General features: G+C 38.9%; 1 protein-coding gene across 1 annotated transcript; it reads left to right on the top strand.

Annotated features, from left to right (window-relative positions):
* Positions 1-10,096: 10,096 nt before the first annotated feature.
* Positions 10,097-15,853, top strand: LOC148028064 (gibberellic acid methyltransferase 1-like). The gene is made up of 3 exons (XM_087689761.1): positions 10,097-10,911; positions 11,079-11,351; positions 13,969-15,853. Exons 1-3 carry the CDS (start codon positions 10,153-10,155, stop codon positions 14,062-14,064), a joined length of 1,128 nt encoding a protein of 375 aa, XP_087545887.1. The 5' UTR covers positions 10,097-10,152; the 3' UTR covers positions 14,065-15,853.
* The last annotated feature ends 444 nt before the right edge of the window (positions 15,854-16,297 follow it).

The following is a 16,297-nucleotide window of genomic DNA, read 5'->3' on the forward strand; positions in this document are numbered from 1 at the left end:
CAATCAGTTATCTTTTCCTTGCTGATGCCCTGGTTTAGGTTCAGATGCCTTTGAATCAGTTCAAAGAAACATCGACACGGTAATGAAAATGCATGTTACACAAGTTTGATCTTGTTCTATTTGGTGGAGAGTAATGTATTTTGGGAGACCTGTGACAGAGTTTTGACCGTGCAAGAGCTGTGTATATCTATGCAAAATTGCACCAGACCTAGTTGATTGTTACAAAATTTTAATCTGTGCAAGAGAGATGTATCTTCCAAAACTGTACCAAACTTACTTGGCTAACAGTTGACACAAGTGGGGAGCCTGAGTTGCTTTTTCTGTGGAAGAGAAGCCTAAGAGAGCCATCTAAAATTGAGCTTTCAAATTGAATCTGATCTCGATAGATTAATCTTCTATCTTGAAATTTGTCAAGGTCTTCTGTAGATGCGACTTTGCTTTTGAAAAACCCTTCGACACTGTGAAGCGTCGACGCGAGGAGGCAGAGTCCTTAAGAAGAGTAGAGACTGATGACAACGATAGCAGCCCTCTTCAAATGCCCCATCAAGTTTTGGAGGAAGAGATTTTGGACAACATGGTGCACGATTTATTTTCCCATGAGGTTTGAGGGGAGGGCGCCACTAGAGAGACAGATGACCTGCTACACATAGCGTCAAATACTCCATTGTACGAAGGTTGCACCTACTTCGTTCTACGTGCATCTCTCAAGATACTGAAGTTACAAACCATTTATGGATGGAGTAATGCTAGCTTGAATGCATTATTGAAGTATATATCATTTGATATTAATTCATAAATGCTTCTAGATAATATTCGCGGTTTGTCAACTTTGTTTGCACAATATATGCAGGTTATTGTCACAAATGCTTCCAAATGGAAATAAATTACCAAGTAGAAGGGAGCAAGCAAGGCGTTTCTTGACATCTCTTGGAGGTCTTGATTACGTTAAAATCCATGCATGTATCAATGATTGCATCTTGTTTCGTGGGGATCATGCATCTACACGACAGTGTCTTATTTATGGTGAACCAAGATACAACCAGGAGATGAAATCAATGGATGTGTCTCGTAAGATTTTGCAACATTTTCCTATTATTCCAAGTACTCAACTTATGTTTAAGTGTGAATCTATTGCGAGACTCATATCATGGCATGATACTCACCATTCAAGTGATGGAAAGTGGAGAAATCCTCCAGACACACCAGCTTGGCAACACATAGACAGTTTGTGGCCTACTTTCAAAGAAGAGCCGAGAAATTTGATATTTGGCCTAGGATTAGATGTAATAAATCCATTTGGCATAAAAAGCACCTCATGTAGTGTATGGCCAGTGGTATTGGTGAACTATAATATCCCTCCGTCCATGGCAATAACAAAAGGACATGTAATGGTGTCCCTTTTGATTCCTGGAAAACACAAAGTAAAAAATATGGACGTTTACTTAGAGCCTTTGATCGAGGAGCTAGAAATGCTATGGAGAGGTATTGAGGTGCAAGATGTGAGTGCATCATTGTCCTCTAGAGATTTCACTTTAAAGGGCATGTTGTTGTGGACCATGCATGACTTTCCAGGCTATGGAGAGTGTTCAGGTAGTTGCATGCTCTATTTTATTCATTCTTACCCTTAATCAAATATATGTCATCATTAATCAACTTATTTTTACAGGTTTAACTACATCAGGATATCATCCATGTCCAATTTGCAGTCCCTCTCTGGTTTCTTCTAGACCGACACGCTTGAAGAAAGTTATCTATGACAATCATCATCGTTTTCTTCCTATTGACCACCCCAAATATGCAACCCCCACGAATAAAAGAACTCCATAATCTCTGACCATTCAAGATTAGAAGGACACTTGGACACATGCCAATGATCATCCTCCACTCGGTATGAGTTGGTAACTAGTTTGATTCTTTTGTTTGTCTTTAAAGTACACTCCATTATGAGAATGAGAAATAATATATTATTTGTGCCTTAGATTCTCTATATTTTTTCGTCTCCCATATTGGACTGAACTCAAGATCAATCACCTGTTGGACCCCATGTATATATTCAAGAATGTTGCCTCTACATTATGGGATCACTTAATCAAGGCTCGTGATTTTGTCAATGTAAGGGAGGATTTACATAACATTGGACGTATGAGATGAGCTTGGCCACACATCAGACCCAGAGGAAAGATCGAGTTACTGCGTGCACCTTGGATGTTGTCGAAGATCGAAGAAAAGATGGTGAAGCAGCAGATATGTAGCTTTCGAACTCCCATAGGATATATGACATGCCTCAAGGAAGCCTTCATAAAGAAAAAGAAAAGAGGTGTGGAGCAACTATCTGGTTTGAAGTCTCACGATTAGCACAAAATGATTCAGGTAAGGATTTTCATAGCCATAAATATATTAATTAGTGGAGTAACTATGTAGACTAATTAACAATTTATGAATATTTACATACAGTTCATCCTTCCTATTAGCATATCCCATTGTGTTTCAAAAGATGTGCATAATATCATTTACAAGATGGGTAAGCTTGCAAGGTATGTATACTTTATATTTATTTTTTAGTTTACATATTACGTACATCACATAGTAAACCCACTTGAAACAGGCTCGAGTATTGTCCATTGAGGTGGTTTGTTTGGTGGAGGAAACTTTTTCTCACTCCTTTTTTACTACTCAAGTACACTTACTCGTACATCTGATTGATGAGATCACAATTTGTGGGGTAGTTCATGCAAGGTGGATGTTTTTTCTAGAGTGCTTTATGAAAACCCTAAAAGATTTTGTAAGGCAAAATGCACAGCCCAAGGAAAGCAAGGCTGAGAGTTGGTTAGTGCAATCATCCCTTGTAAAAATCTCTGAATATCTTACTAAAGTGGACTCCTCTTTACCACGACTATGGAAAGATGATGAAGATTTGAGGATGACCTCTATAATACCTCAAGGAAAAGGAAGGAGCAAAGTGCTAATGAAAGAGGAACTTCATAAGTTAAATGTATTTTGTGTTCTTAACAGCGAAGTAATGAGCAAATGGGTGACACGATATAAAGAAGCAAGGGCAAGAAGAGTAAGCGAAAGGCAAGCATTTCGTGCTAGACATTGACGTAATGTAATATATTCAGAACATTTAAGTACGCTTCCACGTCATATTGATATAGATTGGCTACATGAAGAAATGGAGAAGATGAAAAAGAGGAGGCGATGGATATATCGCAAGAGGAGTGGGAATACGCACGAGATTGCTTATCAAAGGTGAGACATACTTATAATTAAATTATCTTTAGTTATATATGATATAATAATTTCACATGTTTCATCTTTAACTAAATTATTAATATGAAGCAAACATTTTCGAACTCAACGTATAGATGATAAGAGAAATACCCAGGATTGTGGTATCCTTGCAAACTTCCAGGATACTAATGGCACCATGGAAGGTTATTGTGGCTTGATCCAAGATATTTTGAAGCTTGACTTTAGGCGATTTTCTATATATGTACTAGATGTGAAGTGGTTTAAAGAAGTAGTAACAACGGGTGAGCATTGCACAATTAGACATCATCCAAGTGGTTTTGTAGTGATTGACTCTACAAAATTTTACCAAGGCAAAAATGACACATTCGTACTACCTCAACAATGCGAGCATGTATATTAGAAGCTATTTATTTTCATATATATTACTTCTTGATACATTCTCAAAATACAATAAATATCTAAGTTTTTTACTTTTTGTTTTTTAAATGCAAGTTGTGTATCTCCCAACGGTAAAAAATAACCGATGGTGGCACGTCATCCCCATATCTAATCGTTCAAAAACAATATATGGCAATGCTACCAACATAGAGATAGTTGATGACAATCCAACAATCAATGATGATGCACATGATGATGCCATTATCAATGATATACATGATGCAGTGCAAGATGATCCCTGCAAGGATGTTCAAGGAAGCGCACAAGAGGATAACAATTATATGGTTGCAGACGATGATGAAGAAATTGAGCATAGCAATACATCTGACAGTGGGATAGACTTATTTGTTTCATTGCCTATTGGTAACATAGACCTAGAGGTAGATAGTCTAGCAAGGGCTGATCTCATTGAAGATGAGATTGACCATTCATTGTAGCATATATAATTAGCTTTGAATGATTGGATGTATATTTGTAATACTCAGAAAGAAGTAAAGTTGGTAATGTATTCAAAAAAATACTAGCTGTTAAGATGTTTGGTCATATTTAGGGACTTTATGAGAAATGAAAAATATATGCGTTTATTTTTGCATCTATAAGCGCGTTTAAAAACGTGGGTATATAGAGGCGTTCTATATACTAGTGTCAATAGACGCGCTGATAAATGCGGCCACTATTTCACGTGTACAGTGTGCGTCTATAGGGCCTTTCTCTTGAGGTGTAACTCCATATTTGCACATGTGTAGCCTACATAGCATCTTCAATGGCATACATTGCTTGTTATAGGCTCTGGTTTTTCCTATTCTTCTTAGCCAATAACATATTCTTTTCCATCAAAGACTGCATATTCCCTTGTAATCTTATCTGCATATTTGTCAAGGCTTGATGAACCCTTGCTAATCCTTGTGTGACAAGTCTGCATGTGTATCCACACAATCCTTCATTGCCTTCACAAACAAACTTTACAAATGATGTAAGCCCTTCAAATTGTGGTGGCCTTTGAGTGATTGGATCGGGTGGATAAATGCACCCATCAACCCAAAGATCCATGTTTTCTTATTGCATCATCCCTTTCTATAGTTCTTTTGAACATTGGTGCATATTCATCCTCCAATCAAAAGTGAATATCTCTCTTTCTCTTGGTGCGTCTTGCACCTGCATCCTGTAAAGAAAAGTATCAATCCAGCAGCATGCAGCTAATTCTTGATTGGCTCAAATCACACAATTACACCCCTTTGATTCATTATATCTGTGTTCTCTTTTACCCAGTTGGTTCTTGTCTCTTTCTCTTGATTTCAGTCATGATAGACCCTAATCAATCCCTAATCTGCCTGTAATCTGAGCTTTTAATCTACCTCTAGTCAGCATCCAATCTTATCTTCTGTTCTATCCAAAATACTCTCTCTCTTCTCTCTCTCTCTCTCTCTCTCTCTCTCTCTCTCTCAAGAAGAATTGATCAAAGATATTTAAACACATTTATACAGAAGTTTGGCTAGTGAAGAACAATAATATCATCTTATCTTCTACCCTAATTTACTCTCTATCACTCTATCACTTATTTTCTTGGTTCGTCTCACACATTCCTCTCTCTTCCCCCCTCCCTTCTCCCTCTTTCCCTCTCTCTCTCTCTCTCTCTCTCTCTCTCTTTATGAATTGACACTTTAAGGGTTTCACACACCATCTTGCTATCTCATGCTTGAACCTCCATACCTCTTCCTTCTTTCTTGCTTTTTCTTATGCTTCCGCTCTTGCTCCACCTTTCATACTTATTGTTAGTCAAGTGCAAGCTCATGCAAAGAACTCGTGGAAAGAAGATGTAAGCTTAGAGATTTGGCTAGATTGGCCCTTCAAATGCCAAGTGCAATGCAATGTTGACCACATCAAGAAGCATATTCACTTAGCAGTTCTTGTAGCCAAGGTAATCTTTGCCTTCAATGTAGGAAAGTTGAGCATGGGGCAAACCAATGTCTTAAGCCTACCCCACCACTTGTACCTTGCAAGAAGAAGGAAACCTTGCTTCAATAACTATTAGAGGCCCAAGAGAAGTAGCTACCACCATTGAGCAATAAAAGCCTACCCCACCACTTGTACCTTGCAAAAGGAAGGAAACCTTGCTTCAATAACTATTAGAGGCCCAAGAGAAGTAGCACTACAACAAAAAGGCTCCATAGACGCGCTTGTAGACGCAATATTTGAATTGTGAAAAAAAAAGTCGGGCGTGTTTATTAACGCGTCTATTTTTGCGTCTACAAAATCGCGTCTAAAAGCGCGCTTATAGGCAGAAGTAGACGCACACTTAGACGCGCCTATAGACGTCGATATAAACACGCTATGTAAATATATAATCATATTTATAAAAAAGCGGATATATTTATATTGTGCGTCTATACACGCGTGTATCTATGCATCTAAAACCGCGTTTACTTTGAAAGTTTTTGACGAGAATAGACGTGCATTTATCCTACAATTTAGACACGCTGATAAACGCGCAAAATAGAGGTATGAAAAGAAAAAACCAGAGAGCATGCAGGCCACATGCTCTCTGGTTTTTTCCCCCCCCATCAACATCAAATTGTATACTTAGGGAAAATAGAGAAATATTATTTCGAAGATTGGATACTGAAAACAAAACAATGTATGTAGCACACGAAATTTCATATATATAGATGAAAACGTTTTTACATTATGAGTTCTAGTGCTTGTGACCTCAAGCATGGTCATGGTCGCAAGCACTAGCTGAAAGTAATACATATCAAAAATAAAAATTACAAGCCAAGGGGAGGCATGCATGCATGGGGCTCCTCTATATCTCCTCAAAAGAGGCATCATTATCGCTACCACCACCGTTGCATGTGCCGTTGCCGTTGCCGCCACCGCTACTGCGAGTCCCCCCTTCGCTATCCTCAACTGCATCAGGGTTCGCCTACATAAAGGATTAAAGTATATAAATATCATTACAAACAATAAATCATATTGATCTATACTTTTTATGTAAAAAATAAAACATACCTCTTCTGGTGGTGGAATCCTCATGGCGCGATTATATTGCTCCTCCGTGATGAGTCCCTCCTCGTAGAAATGCTGCCAAGTGGACGCCCAGTTATGACCTCGATGGTAGCCTACCTCTCTAGGAGTAGGCATCCTACCAACAATATGGGACTACAAAACAATTTGAACATACAACGTATTAAAACACACTACATAATGAAGTGAAACAAATTACAAAATTTAATTTAAAAAAAGAAATCAAATAATACTTATAAACTCAGCCTCCCATGACTCCCTGCCACCCGATCCATAATGCGACGATCCCATGGTTGCCATCTGGATACGTCGTGCCTCTGCATGCTGGCGACTTGTCATTTTCTCCGTTGCTCTCTTCTTGGCCTCTTTCCACTTCTTGCGGTGGCAATTGGGTGGTTGGCCATATCCAGGGCGCCCCTGCTCTTGTCTCCGCAATGACTCCTTGGCACGCGTCATAAGGTAAGACCTCTTGTTATGAAGCGTGACTCTCACCTTTGACCATCCCCAATCATCTGAGAATCATGAATTCTCGGGATTAGGATACCTTTTATGTACTGCCCGCAATACCTCTTGCCACAAACCATTTTTTTGGTGCTTGAAGGGAATCATGCAATCTTTGTATGTGGCATGCACGACACTCCTTAAGTAGGCTATCACTTCCCTCCCCTCGAAGTCATGGAAGATACCACCAACATCAGTGAGATAGAGTAGTACATTTGTGGAGGCTCACCTCTCTCATTTTTCGGTGAGGGTGATCGAGAGCCACCACCTAGGCAACCCCCACAAAGCCCTCGACCTCCTCGTCCTCCCACACCACTCTCCCTCCTCCCTCAACGTGCACTACCCTCTACCTCACTCGATACACGTGCCTCTACAGATGTACGTGCTTCGGCCGATCCATGTACCTTAGTTGATCCCTGTGTAGGCAAAGATATGATAGGTGTCCCAGACATCACACTAAAAACCTCATCTGCAGTGGGAGGGCGACCAAGATAATTGGTCATCTCCCCCATGAATTGCTCCTTGTTGAATGGGGTGCTGGAGGATCCAGGATTCCACATCTACACAAGAAAAATCATATTACCCTGTGTAGATAAAACATATTACATACAGCGTCTATACCTGCGTCTCTGTGCGCGTCTATACCTGCGTCTGTCTGGGAGTCTGTCAGCACGTGTATTCTCACGTGTACACTGCAGAACACACACGCCCGCACACGCGCTCAAAGACCGCCCCCAGAGAAACGTTTTCCGCATCTATGTCTGCGTCTACACTGAGATGTAGATGCGCTATCAAACGCGCTTGGTCGGCTGATTTTGGCAGATGACCGCCATTATTGATTTACAAAATACACTACATAATGGAATCACAAATCCTAAATACACAGATAGAGCAGAGAGAGGAATATAGAAAGAAAGAGAGAGAGAGAGAGAGAGAGAGAGAGAGAGAGAGAGAGAGAGAGAGAGAGACTCACCTTGGGTGTTTGGTGTGGCGGGTGGTGGCGCTTCTTTCTTCTCCTTCTTCCTCTCCTTGGTAAGTTACCCTCCCTTGATGCTTGCTTGCTTGCTTGTTGCTTCTTCTTGTTCTCCTCTCTCTTGTTCTCTCTTTCTTCCTCTCCTTCGCTTTCCTTTTTTCCCTTCTTGTGTGTTTGAAATGAAAGAAGAGTTGAGTCATGAGGAGGTGAGGCATGAAAAGACTAGGTGAGGCATGAAGAGACTGCATGCCGGCTAAACTCAAGCTTCAGAACCGCAAAAAATGTAGGAAAGGAAAGGTGTAGTTTGAAAAGAAATGATTTAGTATGATTTGAATTTTGACGTGTGCGTCTATTTTTGCGTGTATAAACGCATCTATTTGCGCGGATATATAGATGGAAAGTGCGCGTCTATTTAGTCGCACGTTTACACACGTATATAGACGCTATGATAGACGCGCCCGACTTTGCGCGTCTAACATGCGCGTCTATGTCTCGTTTCTGTTGTAGTGTAGCTACCAACATTGAGCAATAGAAGATCTATATTGAAGTTCGACAAGAAATAAGCTCATTTCTACTCATAGCCTAGGAAATAGGCTGAGCCAATCCCAAGACCCAATCAAAATATGATCGCAACTCAAGAAATGTAAAAGACATTCTAAAGAATATCATACTTTACGAAAACTTGGTACCTAATATTATCCTCACAACATAGAGAGAGTATCAAGGTAATTGTTTAATATGCATTCCCAAGCATGCACACGATCAACCAAAAATGAATACAAGTGGTTAGAGAAAATGTAGTCCAATCTGTAGAACCTAAGGTCTTGACCAAACAGTCTTAGCATGCCCCAACTATTTTCTTAGAGTAGCACAAGTACACCTTGTGCATTGTTGAGTTACATCCACTCCAACTGAAAAATTTGAATCTAAGACATTTGGTACCCTTTTTATAACCTCAATCTCAATAGTAACCACAATCTATGACAATACCCTTAGGTCAATACAAGAGGACCAACCTGTCAAGGGTGAAACCAAAAATGGTTTGGCCTCTCGAACCTATGCTAATATAAAGTCAATGCAACAAAGCCATGTTTGTTAGTAGGCTTAAAGCTTGATACTATACACTGATAAATCTATCAAATGGTAATAATCTTCACTACATAGACTAATCTCCCAACCATTAACTGCTTCACCTAGTAAGATAACACCTTTGAAATGTTTGCACGAACTTATGAGATGATTGGCATCATGGGTATCATAGAAGAGAAAATGCTCGAAATTAGCTCCCATTGGTAAACCACATGGGAAGCTCATGATCATGTTCTCCAAAAGCACGTCCCGTGCTTAAAATGTTGCGAAAAAAAACCTCCAAAGCTCTAAGGTGAAACCTCCTTAAGCTAATCTATAAATGGCACCTATATTTGATTTCTTGGAAATTAAAGAATTGATTTCGGGGAGAGGCCAAATTCCAATGCTATTCGCCCACTAACATGGAGCTAGTTAAGAGGTATTTATTTATGGAACATATGGTTAAGTAGAAATGATGCCATGTTCAACAATGGTAAGTCCAATATGCTATCCAATCTAATTTGGGACTTCCCTTTGCAGTAATGTGGACAAACAACAATATTAAGAACCACTGGCACCGTCTGCGCTAGCACGTGCCTCGGCCCTCAAGGGGGCAATCATCAATGCTAATAAAAAGCCTATAAGGAAATCACCTGTTCTTGTTTGTCTGCACTATAAACTTTAAAGTCACCTGTAAGAAAATCACCTGTTCTTGTCTATTTGCACTGTAAAGTCAGCAAGAAGAATTCATTTTCCGTGTCTTCAATGTTTCCGTTGAAGTTCCGTGTCGTTAAGGCAAGAAGGAGGCGCAGGCAAGCGACCAAAGGGTAGATTGCTGGTGATGGATAGCCCCAAATATATAGATAAGCCTTAGTAGGTCAAGAGTGAGTATCGAGATGAAGATGGTGATGGAGATGATGGAGGCGGAGATGAGTGACTGCGGAGGTAGGCCTAGTAGTAGTAGGAATATGTCTGGTAATAATAAGCGACCATGCGGTGGCACTACAGTGCCCTGTATGCAAGACGGAGTAGATCCGGCCGCGAGCTATGCCGCCAACTCGAGGCTCCAATACCATAGCTTCCACTCCTGCGCAAAGCCACACCTTGCAGATGCCCTCCATCCATTCATCGAGCTCCTGCTCAACAGTAGTAGCAACAGGACCGTCCAAGAAGACAAAGAAGAAGACGTAGACGCCCATCAGCACGCGGCACGTATAAGAAACAATCATCATCATCATCATTGTCATCGACAGCCTGTGTCTGTCGCAGACTTGGGCTGCTCGTATGGCCAAAACACCCTCGCCTATGCAAACTTCGTGATCAGTACGTTGGCTGAGCGCCTGTCAAGCCCTCGTGATAATACTCCTGAATATGCAGCTCCTGATGGATCTGATCATGGTGATGGCGGTCCTCTCGAGATCCAATACTTCTTCTCCGACCTTCCAGCCAACGACTTCAACTACCTCTTTCAGTCTCTGCGACACGAATTAACGCACCATGATCAGCTCCAACCCGCAGTCAATAAGTCGAATAATGCAAGTCCACATGTCAAAGTGTACGCAGCTGGCGTGCCAGGCTCCTTCTATGACCGTCTCTTCCCCCAACAAAGCCTCGACTTCATCATCTGCGCATACTCTCTGCATTGGCTTTCTCAGGTAAATTGCCAGCTGCACAGTCTCAACTTCAATACTATCGCCGCTCATGCTTCGATTTAATGGCGTTCTAGGGCAGAGTCATTAGACTGTACGTACGTTGTTATGAATGAGCCTGATTCTACCGAAATTATCATGAACCGTTTGTTCTCTAAATTCCCATGTACAAGGTACCCCCCGAGGTGCTTGACAAGTCGTCCCCTGCATGGAATGGGGGTCACATATGGATCCATGGCCAAAGACCACATGTCGCACAGGCTTTTGCCAGACAATCCAAGGAGGATCTGATTCGCTTCCTCAAGTGCAGAGCCGAGGAGATGACTTCCAACGCTATTCTCTTCCTCTTCTCCCTCACCCGCACTCAAGAGCTCCCGATCGGCGACTATCTTAACGACACTTGGTCCGGCTACTTCGAGTCCACATGGAATGAAATGGTTGAGGAGGTGATCCGATAATAAATACCTTTCATTGTTTCTAAAAAAAGTAGCATTATTTCGTCAACAACGAACGCTAGTATGTTTCATAGCAGTTTCTCGATGAAGCTAGAGTGAAGGGTCTCCTGAGGAAAGCAAAGTTGCCCCTAGCTCTCCTCAGTCCCCGTCCAAATTCATTCTCTCTCTCTCTCTCTCTCTCCTCCCCAAAATTTTTATTATCATCTCTATCTTTTTCTTCTCTCTCTTTCTCTCTTCTCCCAATATTTTTTACTGTCATCTTTATTTTGAATTCTCTCTCTCTCTCTATATCTATCAAAAAATTCTTATCCTCTCTCCTTCCCCAAAATTCTTTAAATGCTCTATCCCTCTTTAAAATGATTTAATCTCTCTCCAAATTCTCTCTCTCTAGGTTTTCTTTCCTTTCTCCCCCCTCTCTCAAAAATTTTTATCCCCTCTACTCCCAATTATTTTGATCTCTTCAAATCTCTCTCTCTCTCTCTCTCCCTCTCTCTCCCTCTCTCTCTCTCTCTCTCTCTCTCTCAATTTTTAATACTCTCTCTTCTCCCAAATTTGTACACACACACACACACATGAATATAGGGATTGCAATAACATGATTATGATTTTGTGAATAGGTTATAAGAATATGTTATTGATCTATAATATTTATATTTATAATAATTAGTTGAAGCCATCTATACAAATAATCCCGTCAGGCTTTATCCATTTCTTGGTGGGCTTGCCAAGATGCTTCCGCTTCTAGATGGGCACGTAAAAGAAATGGCTAAATTCCAATTGGCAACTATCTATAATTAAGTAGGCCACTGAATTGGTTGCTTCTTTTTGCTACGTGAGTCTCTTTAGGTTTTCATCCTTGCAAGGTGAAGAACTCTTCTATTGGTCAAAAAGTTGAGAGTACCTTATACATCAAGTAGATGGGTCTTATAAATTTTAGATGAGCTAGATTCTATTCTTGCGGTAGAGGTACTTAAAAACATTGAGCTAAAGCCCTAGTAAGAAATATAGGGTTACTTATTCCAATTTGAGGAAAAGATAGTGCTTGATTGTTTACTAGTTCTTTAGTTCATGTTTTTCAAGTGACCTTGGGGTTAAATATTTTATTATCTGGGTAATTGATATTGTTATGATGGGCCATACTTGTCCTAGTGATAAACCATTGGGGTAGATGAATGAATTAGTGCATTGCATACTTATTAGACTACCACCCTTAACTTAAGCAATATTAATTTATGTATAGCATATGGTTGCATCTCTTGATTGGACTATGTTATCATGCATTGTGCAAGTTTAGTTTATGATTGTTTACTTTTTTACATGTGTCGATTGGACTATTTTCCTTCAGAGGAAATTTTAGCTCATGATTACTCAGTTTGTGCTAGATTTGACTAAGATAATTTTTTTTTTGGAAAAAAACTATCTAATAAAATTTGAAACATTCATGTGCTTGTGTGTTGTCTTCAATAGTTGTTAAAACCATTTTTTAACCAAGTAGATGGATTGTTGATATAATTTGGGAAATATGCATATAGTCTTGTATCAAAGAAAAAGTTTTTGTATACATGCAAACATACATTCACACATGTGTAAGCATGTATATATATTTATACATATTCATATATGCATATACATTCATACACAAATGTATTTGTGTGTATGTACATACATGTATATTCATGCTTATATTTATATCTATAGACATTATGCATGTCTATATCAATTTTAAATTCATTTTCTACGTTATGTTAATTAAAGAAAAAATAGAGTGATCATGTAAATAGAGTAATTACTATGACTTTTACGAAAAACATTGAGTAATTATATAAATATTCAATCCTCCCCTCTCTCTCTTTGTGCATCTTCATCTACTCTACCATCTATGCCATCATCCATGCCCTCACATCACCCTGCATCCCCTTAAACCACTATTGCACCTCCATATCACTGCCATTGTTCATTCATCACACACACTATTGTCTATTCGTCGCTCACTACATATCATGCCACTATTCGTCTATCCATTTTCCCATCCACTACCATTCGTGATTCACAACACCTACACATTTTGTTGCCATTGGCAAGGGACAAAGACACACACATACATAGACAGTAACTCCATGCCAAGGGGGGAGAGAGAGTTCTGCTACCACCATCCATTCCTTTGCCATTGAGTGGGCCCCTACTTATGCTTGCAATTTATTTACTAATTCTATCATACATAATTGTGCATTCTTATGTTGGCAATCGAAGCTTGTTGTAGTATGAAATTCAAGGCCATACAATTTTAAAATAGTGTATAATGTTCCATTATACCCAACAACATCATTGCCTGGAACCATATTTGATTGCTCAATGTGTCACCATGATCAATTTACATAGCTAAACTACTCTTATCAATTGTATATTGGATATTTTCAAGTGCTCAATTTTTTCTCATCGTACCACCATTGTTAGTGCTATTCTTGTATACCTCAAAATTTTAGCATTGTTCTCCCATGTTAAAGTAATGGGTCTTTCCTTGATTTATTTCAATTTAGGTCATAATATTATTCATGGATTTTTCCTAAACAAACTAATTATTGTTGATTTTTTAATCAACAACATACAGGGAATAATAAGTAATGAGGAGAGGGATACTTTCAATGTACCATTATATAATTTCCATTGGAGAGAGCTCATGACTATACTAAAAGAGATTCCATAATTGCAAATTTTAAAGCTAGGGATAATGGGAGACCAAGAAAATCTACCTTAGGAAGAAACATATTCTTTATTCAAGAACCCACAAGCTTTTGGAAAGATTTGGGCAGGTTTTATGGGAAGTTTAGCAAAGCCTATGATGCAAGCCCACATTGGCCAAGAAAGAGCCACATTATTCTTTCAAAGGCTTGAAAAAAATGCAACCCAGAAAGCTCATTTGACCACGCATTTGACATATGATCATATTGTTTTAATATGTCAACGTTGTTAAATCTCATTAGAAGTTGATGGCAACATGGCATGATTGTGAATATGCTTACTATGTACATAAAATAGAGATCTTATCAAAGGGATGATGATATCACAAAGTATAGAAGATTTTAGCCTCGAATCAATAAAAATTGGTGATCTTTAGTTTCCTTTCATCATATTTTGAGAGTTTATGAGGTGTTTAGGATGTAATTTCCAAAATTATGAACATCTAGTTTGTAAAATATTATTTATTGTGTAGAAATGTTTTCAACCATAAATATATTAGCGAAAAAGAAACTATCTCATCATTTTATTTCCCACAAGGAAAGAAGTGTACAAAAATGCTATGGAATATGAATATAAACCAAGGTCTAAGAATATCAAGTAATTTTATTCCTCATAAGAAAAGAAACACATCAAAATTCTATGTAGTTAAATTTTTATTTAAAATTTGAAACAAAGGGCTACACAAATTGATAAGATAGCTTTATAATTTATGGTAAAAAGTTAAATAGTAATGCTAATTACCACATACCTTCGAATAATAATACCATATCTAAGGGTGAAAAAATGTATAAATGCCTTGAAAAGTAATCTCTAGAACATTGTTTTTTGGCACTTAAAAGTAGGCATTTAAAAGTACATATACTCAGAGACAAACTCTCAATAGTTAAATTTAGTTTAAAAATAAATCTAGTGATTTAAACATGCAAAAATAATGCTTTCTCTATCTAACGAAATGGAAAAGGAGGTTGACAATTATAGATTGCAACCCTTCAGTTGTCATCCTATATTCTCTCTCTCTCTCTCTCTCTCTCTCTCTCTCTCTCTCTCTCTCTCTCTCTCTCTCTCTCTCTCTCTCTCTCTCTCTCCCTCTCTCTGTCTCTCTCTCTCCCCTCCTTACAAGCTCTAAAGTTAAACTACTCTCCTCTTGATGATATTTCTCTTTGAATGCATTTTGTTTGAGATATCCCTAAGCTCATTCTCTCTCTCTCTCTCTCTCTCTCTCTCTCTCTCTTTGTGAAATCTTGACATGTGAAAAGCCTATGGAAGTGACACACACTCACACTCTTATATAGTCCTAGGATGTACTCTCTCAACTCCTCTAAACATATCCTCCTTGGGGTAGAATCGCCTCCTATACACATAGTTAGCATTATTGCAAATCAGTATAAGATGTTTTCATGTTGATCATTTAGGAAAATTCCTTGCAATAATGGAACCCTCTAGGAGCTCTCCACTAATTAATTACTAGAAAGGCTGAATTTCAATGCAAAAAATCAATGAGGGCACTACAATAAAATCAAACTAGAGTCACAAAGGTATAATATGTGTTAGAGGTGCATTAATTAATGATGAGTAAGTAACCATTTAAATTTGTTTTTTTTTTTGGCTTTCTAGCACCCTTTTTAATGCCAATTCAAACTCCTTTTAGCTTTGACTTCTCATGCATGATTTCATGCCTATTTAGACATGGTGCAAATTTTTAAGTATACATCCTAAATCGATGTTTTTTGAAAAGGCCCAAAAATCAAAAGTTTGGGACACAAAGAGAGAGAGAGAGAGAGAGAGAGAGGGAGAGAGAGAGAGAGAGAGAGAGAGAGAGAGAGAGAGGGAGAGAGGGAGAGGGAGAGGGAGAGGGAGAGGGAGAGGGAGAGGGAGAGGGAGAGAGAGAGAGAGAGAGAGAGGATGGGGGGGAAGGGCGGGAGATGAAGAGGAAGAGGAAGCTAGTCCAAGATGTGGGAGCTCATACCTAAGGCAGTGGAGGGACCCCTCAACTCAACATATCTAAGATTTGCTTCACTTCCACTCTCTTTAGAGTTTATAGTTTGTATAAAATTTCCTTAGTGATTTAAACCTTGTTCTTGAAAAAATTAGATCCATACTACTATTCATTATTTAGGGTTGTTCATGTGTGATAAATGATTGTAAACAATGTGGCAGACATGGGATTAATCTAATTAACATGTGATTGAACTATTGTT

This window comes from Lygodium microphyllum, chromosome 12 (assembly GCF_053477565.2).
Source record: "Lygodium microphyllum isolate KBCC chromosome 12, Lygodium_microphyllum_v1.1.10, whole genome shotgun sequence".
NCBI classification, from domain to species: domain Eukaryota; kingdom Viridiplantae; phylum Streptophyta; class Polypodiopsida; order Schizaeales; family Lygodiaceae; genus Lygodium; species Lygodium microphyllum.

Coding starts and splice junctions, on each gene's coding strand:
- LOC148028064 (XM_087689761.1), top strand. CDS start 10,153: ATGAAGATGGTGATGGAGATGATGGAGGCGGAGATGAGTGACTGCGGA. Junction 10,912..11,078: donor CTCTGCATTGGCTTTCTCAG/GTAAATTGCCAG, acceptor CCCATGTACAAG/GTACCCCCCGAGGTGCTTGA. Junction 11,352..13,968: donor GGAATGAAATGGTTGAGGAG/GTGATCCGATAA, acceptor AACAACATACAG/GGAATAATAAGTAATGAGGA.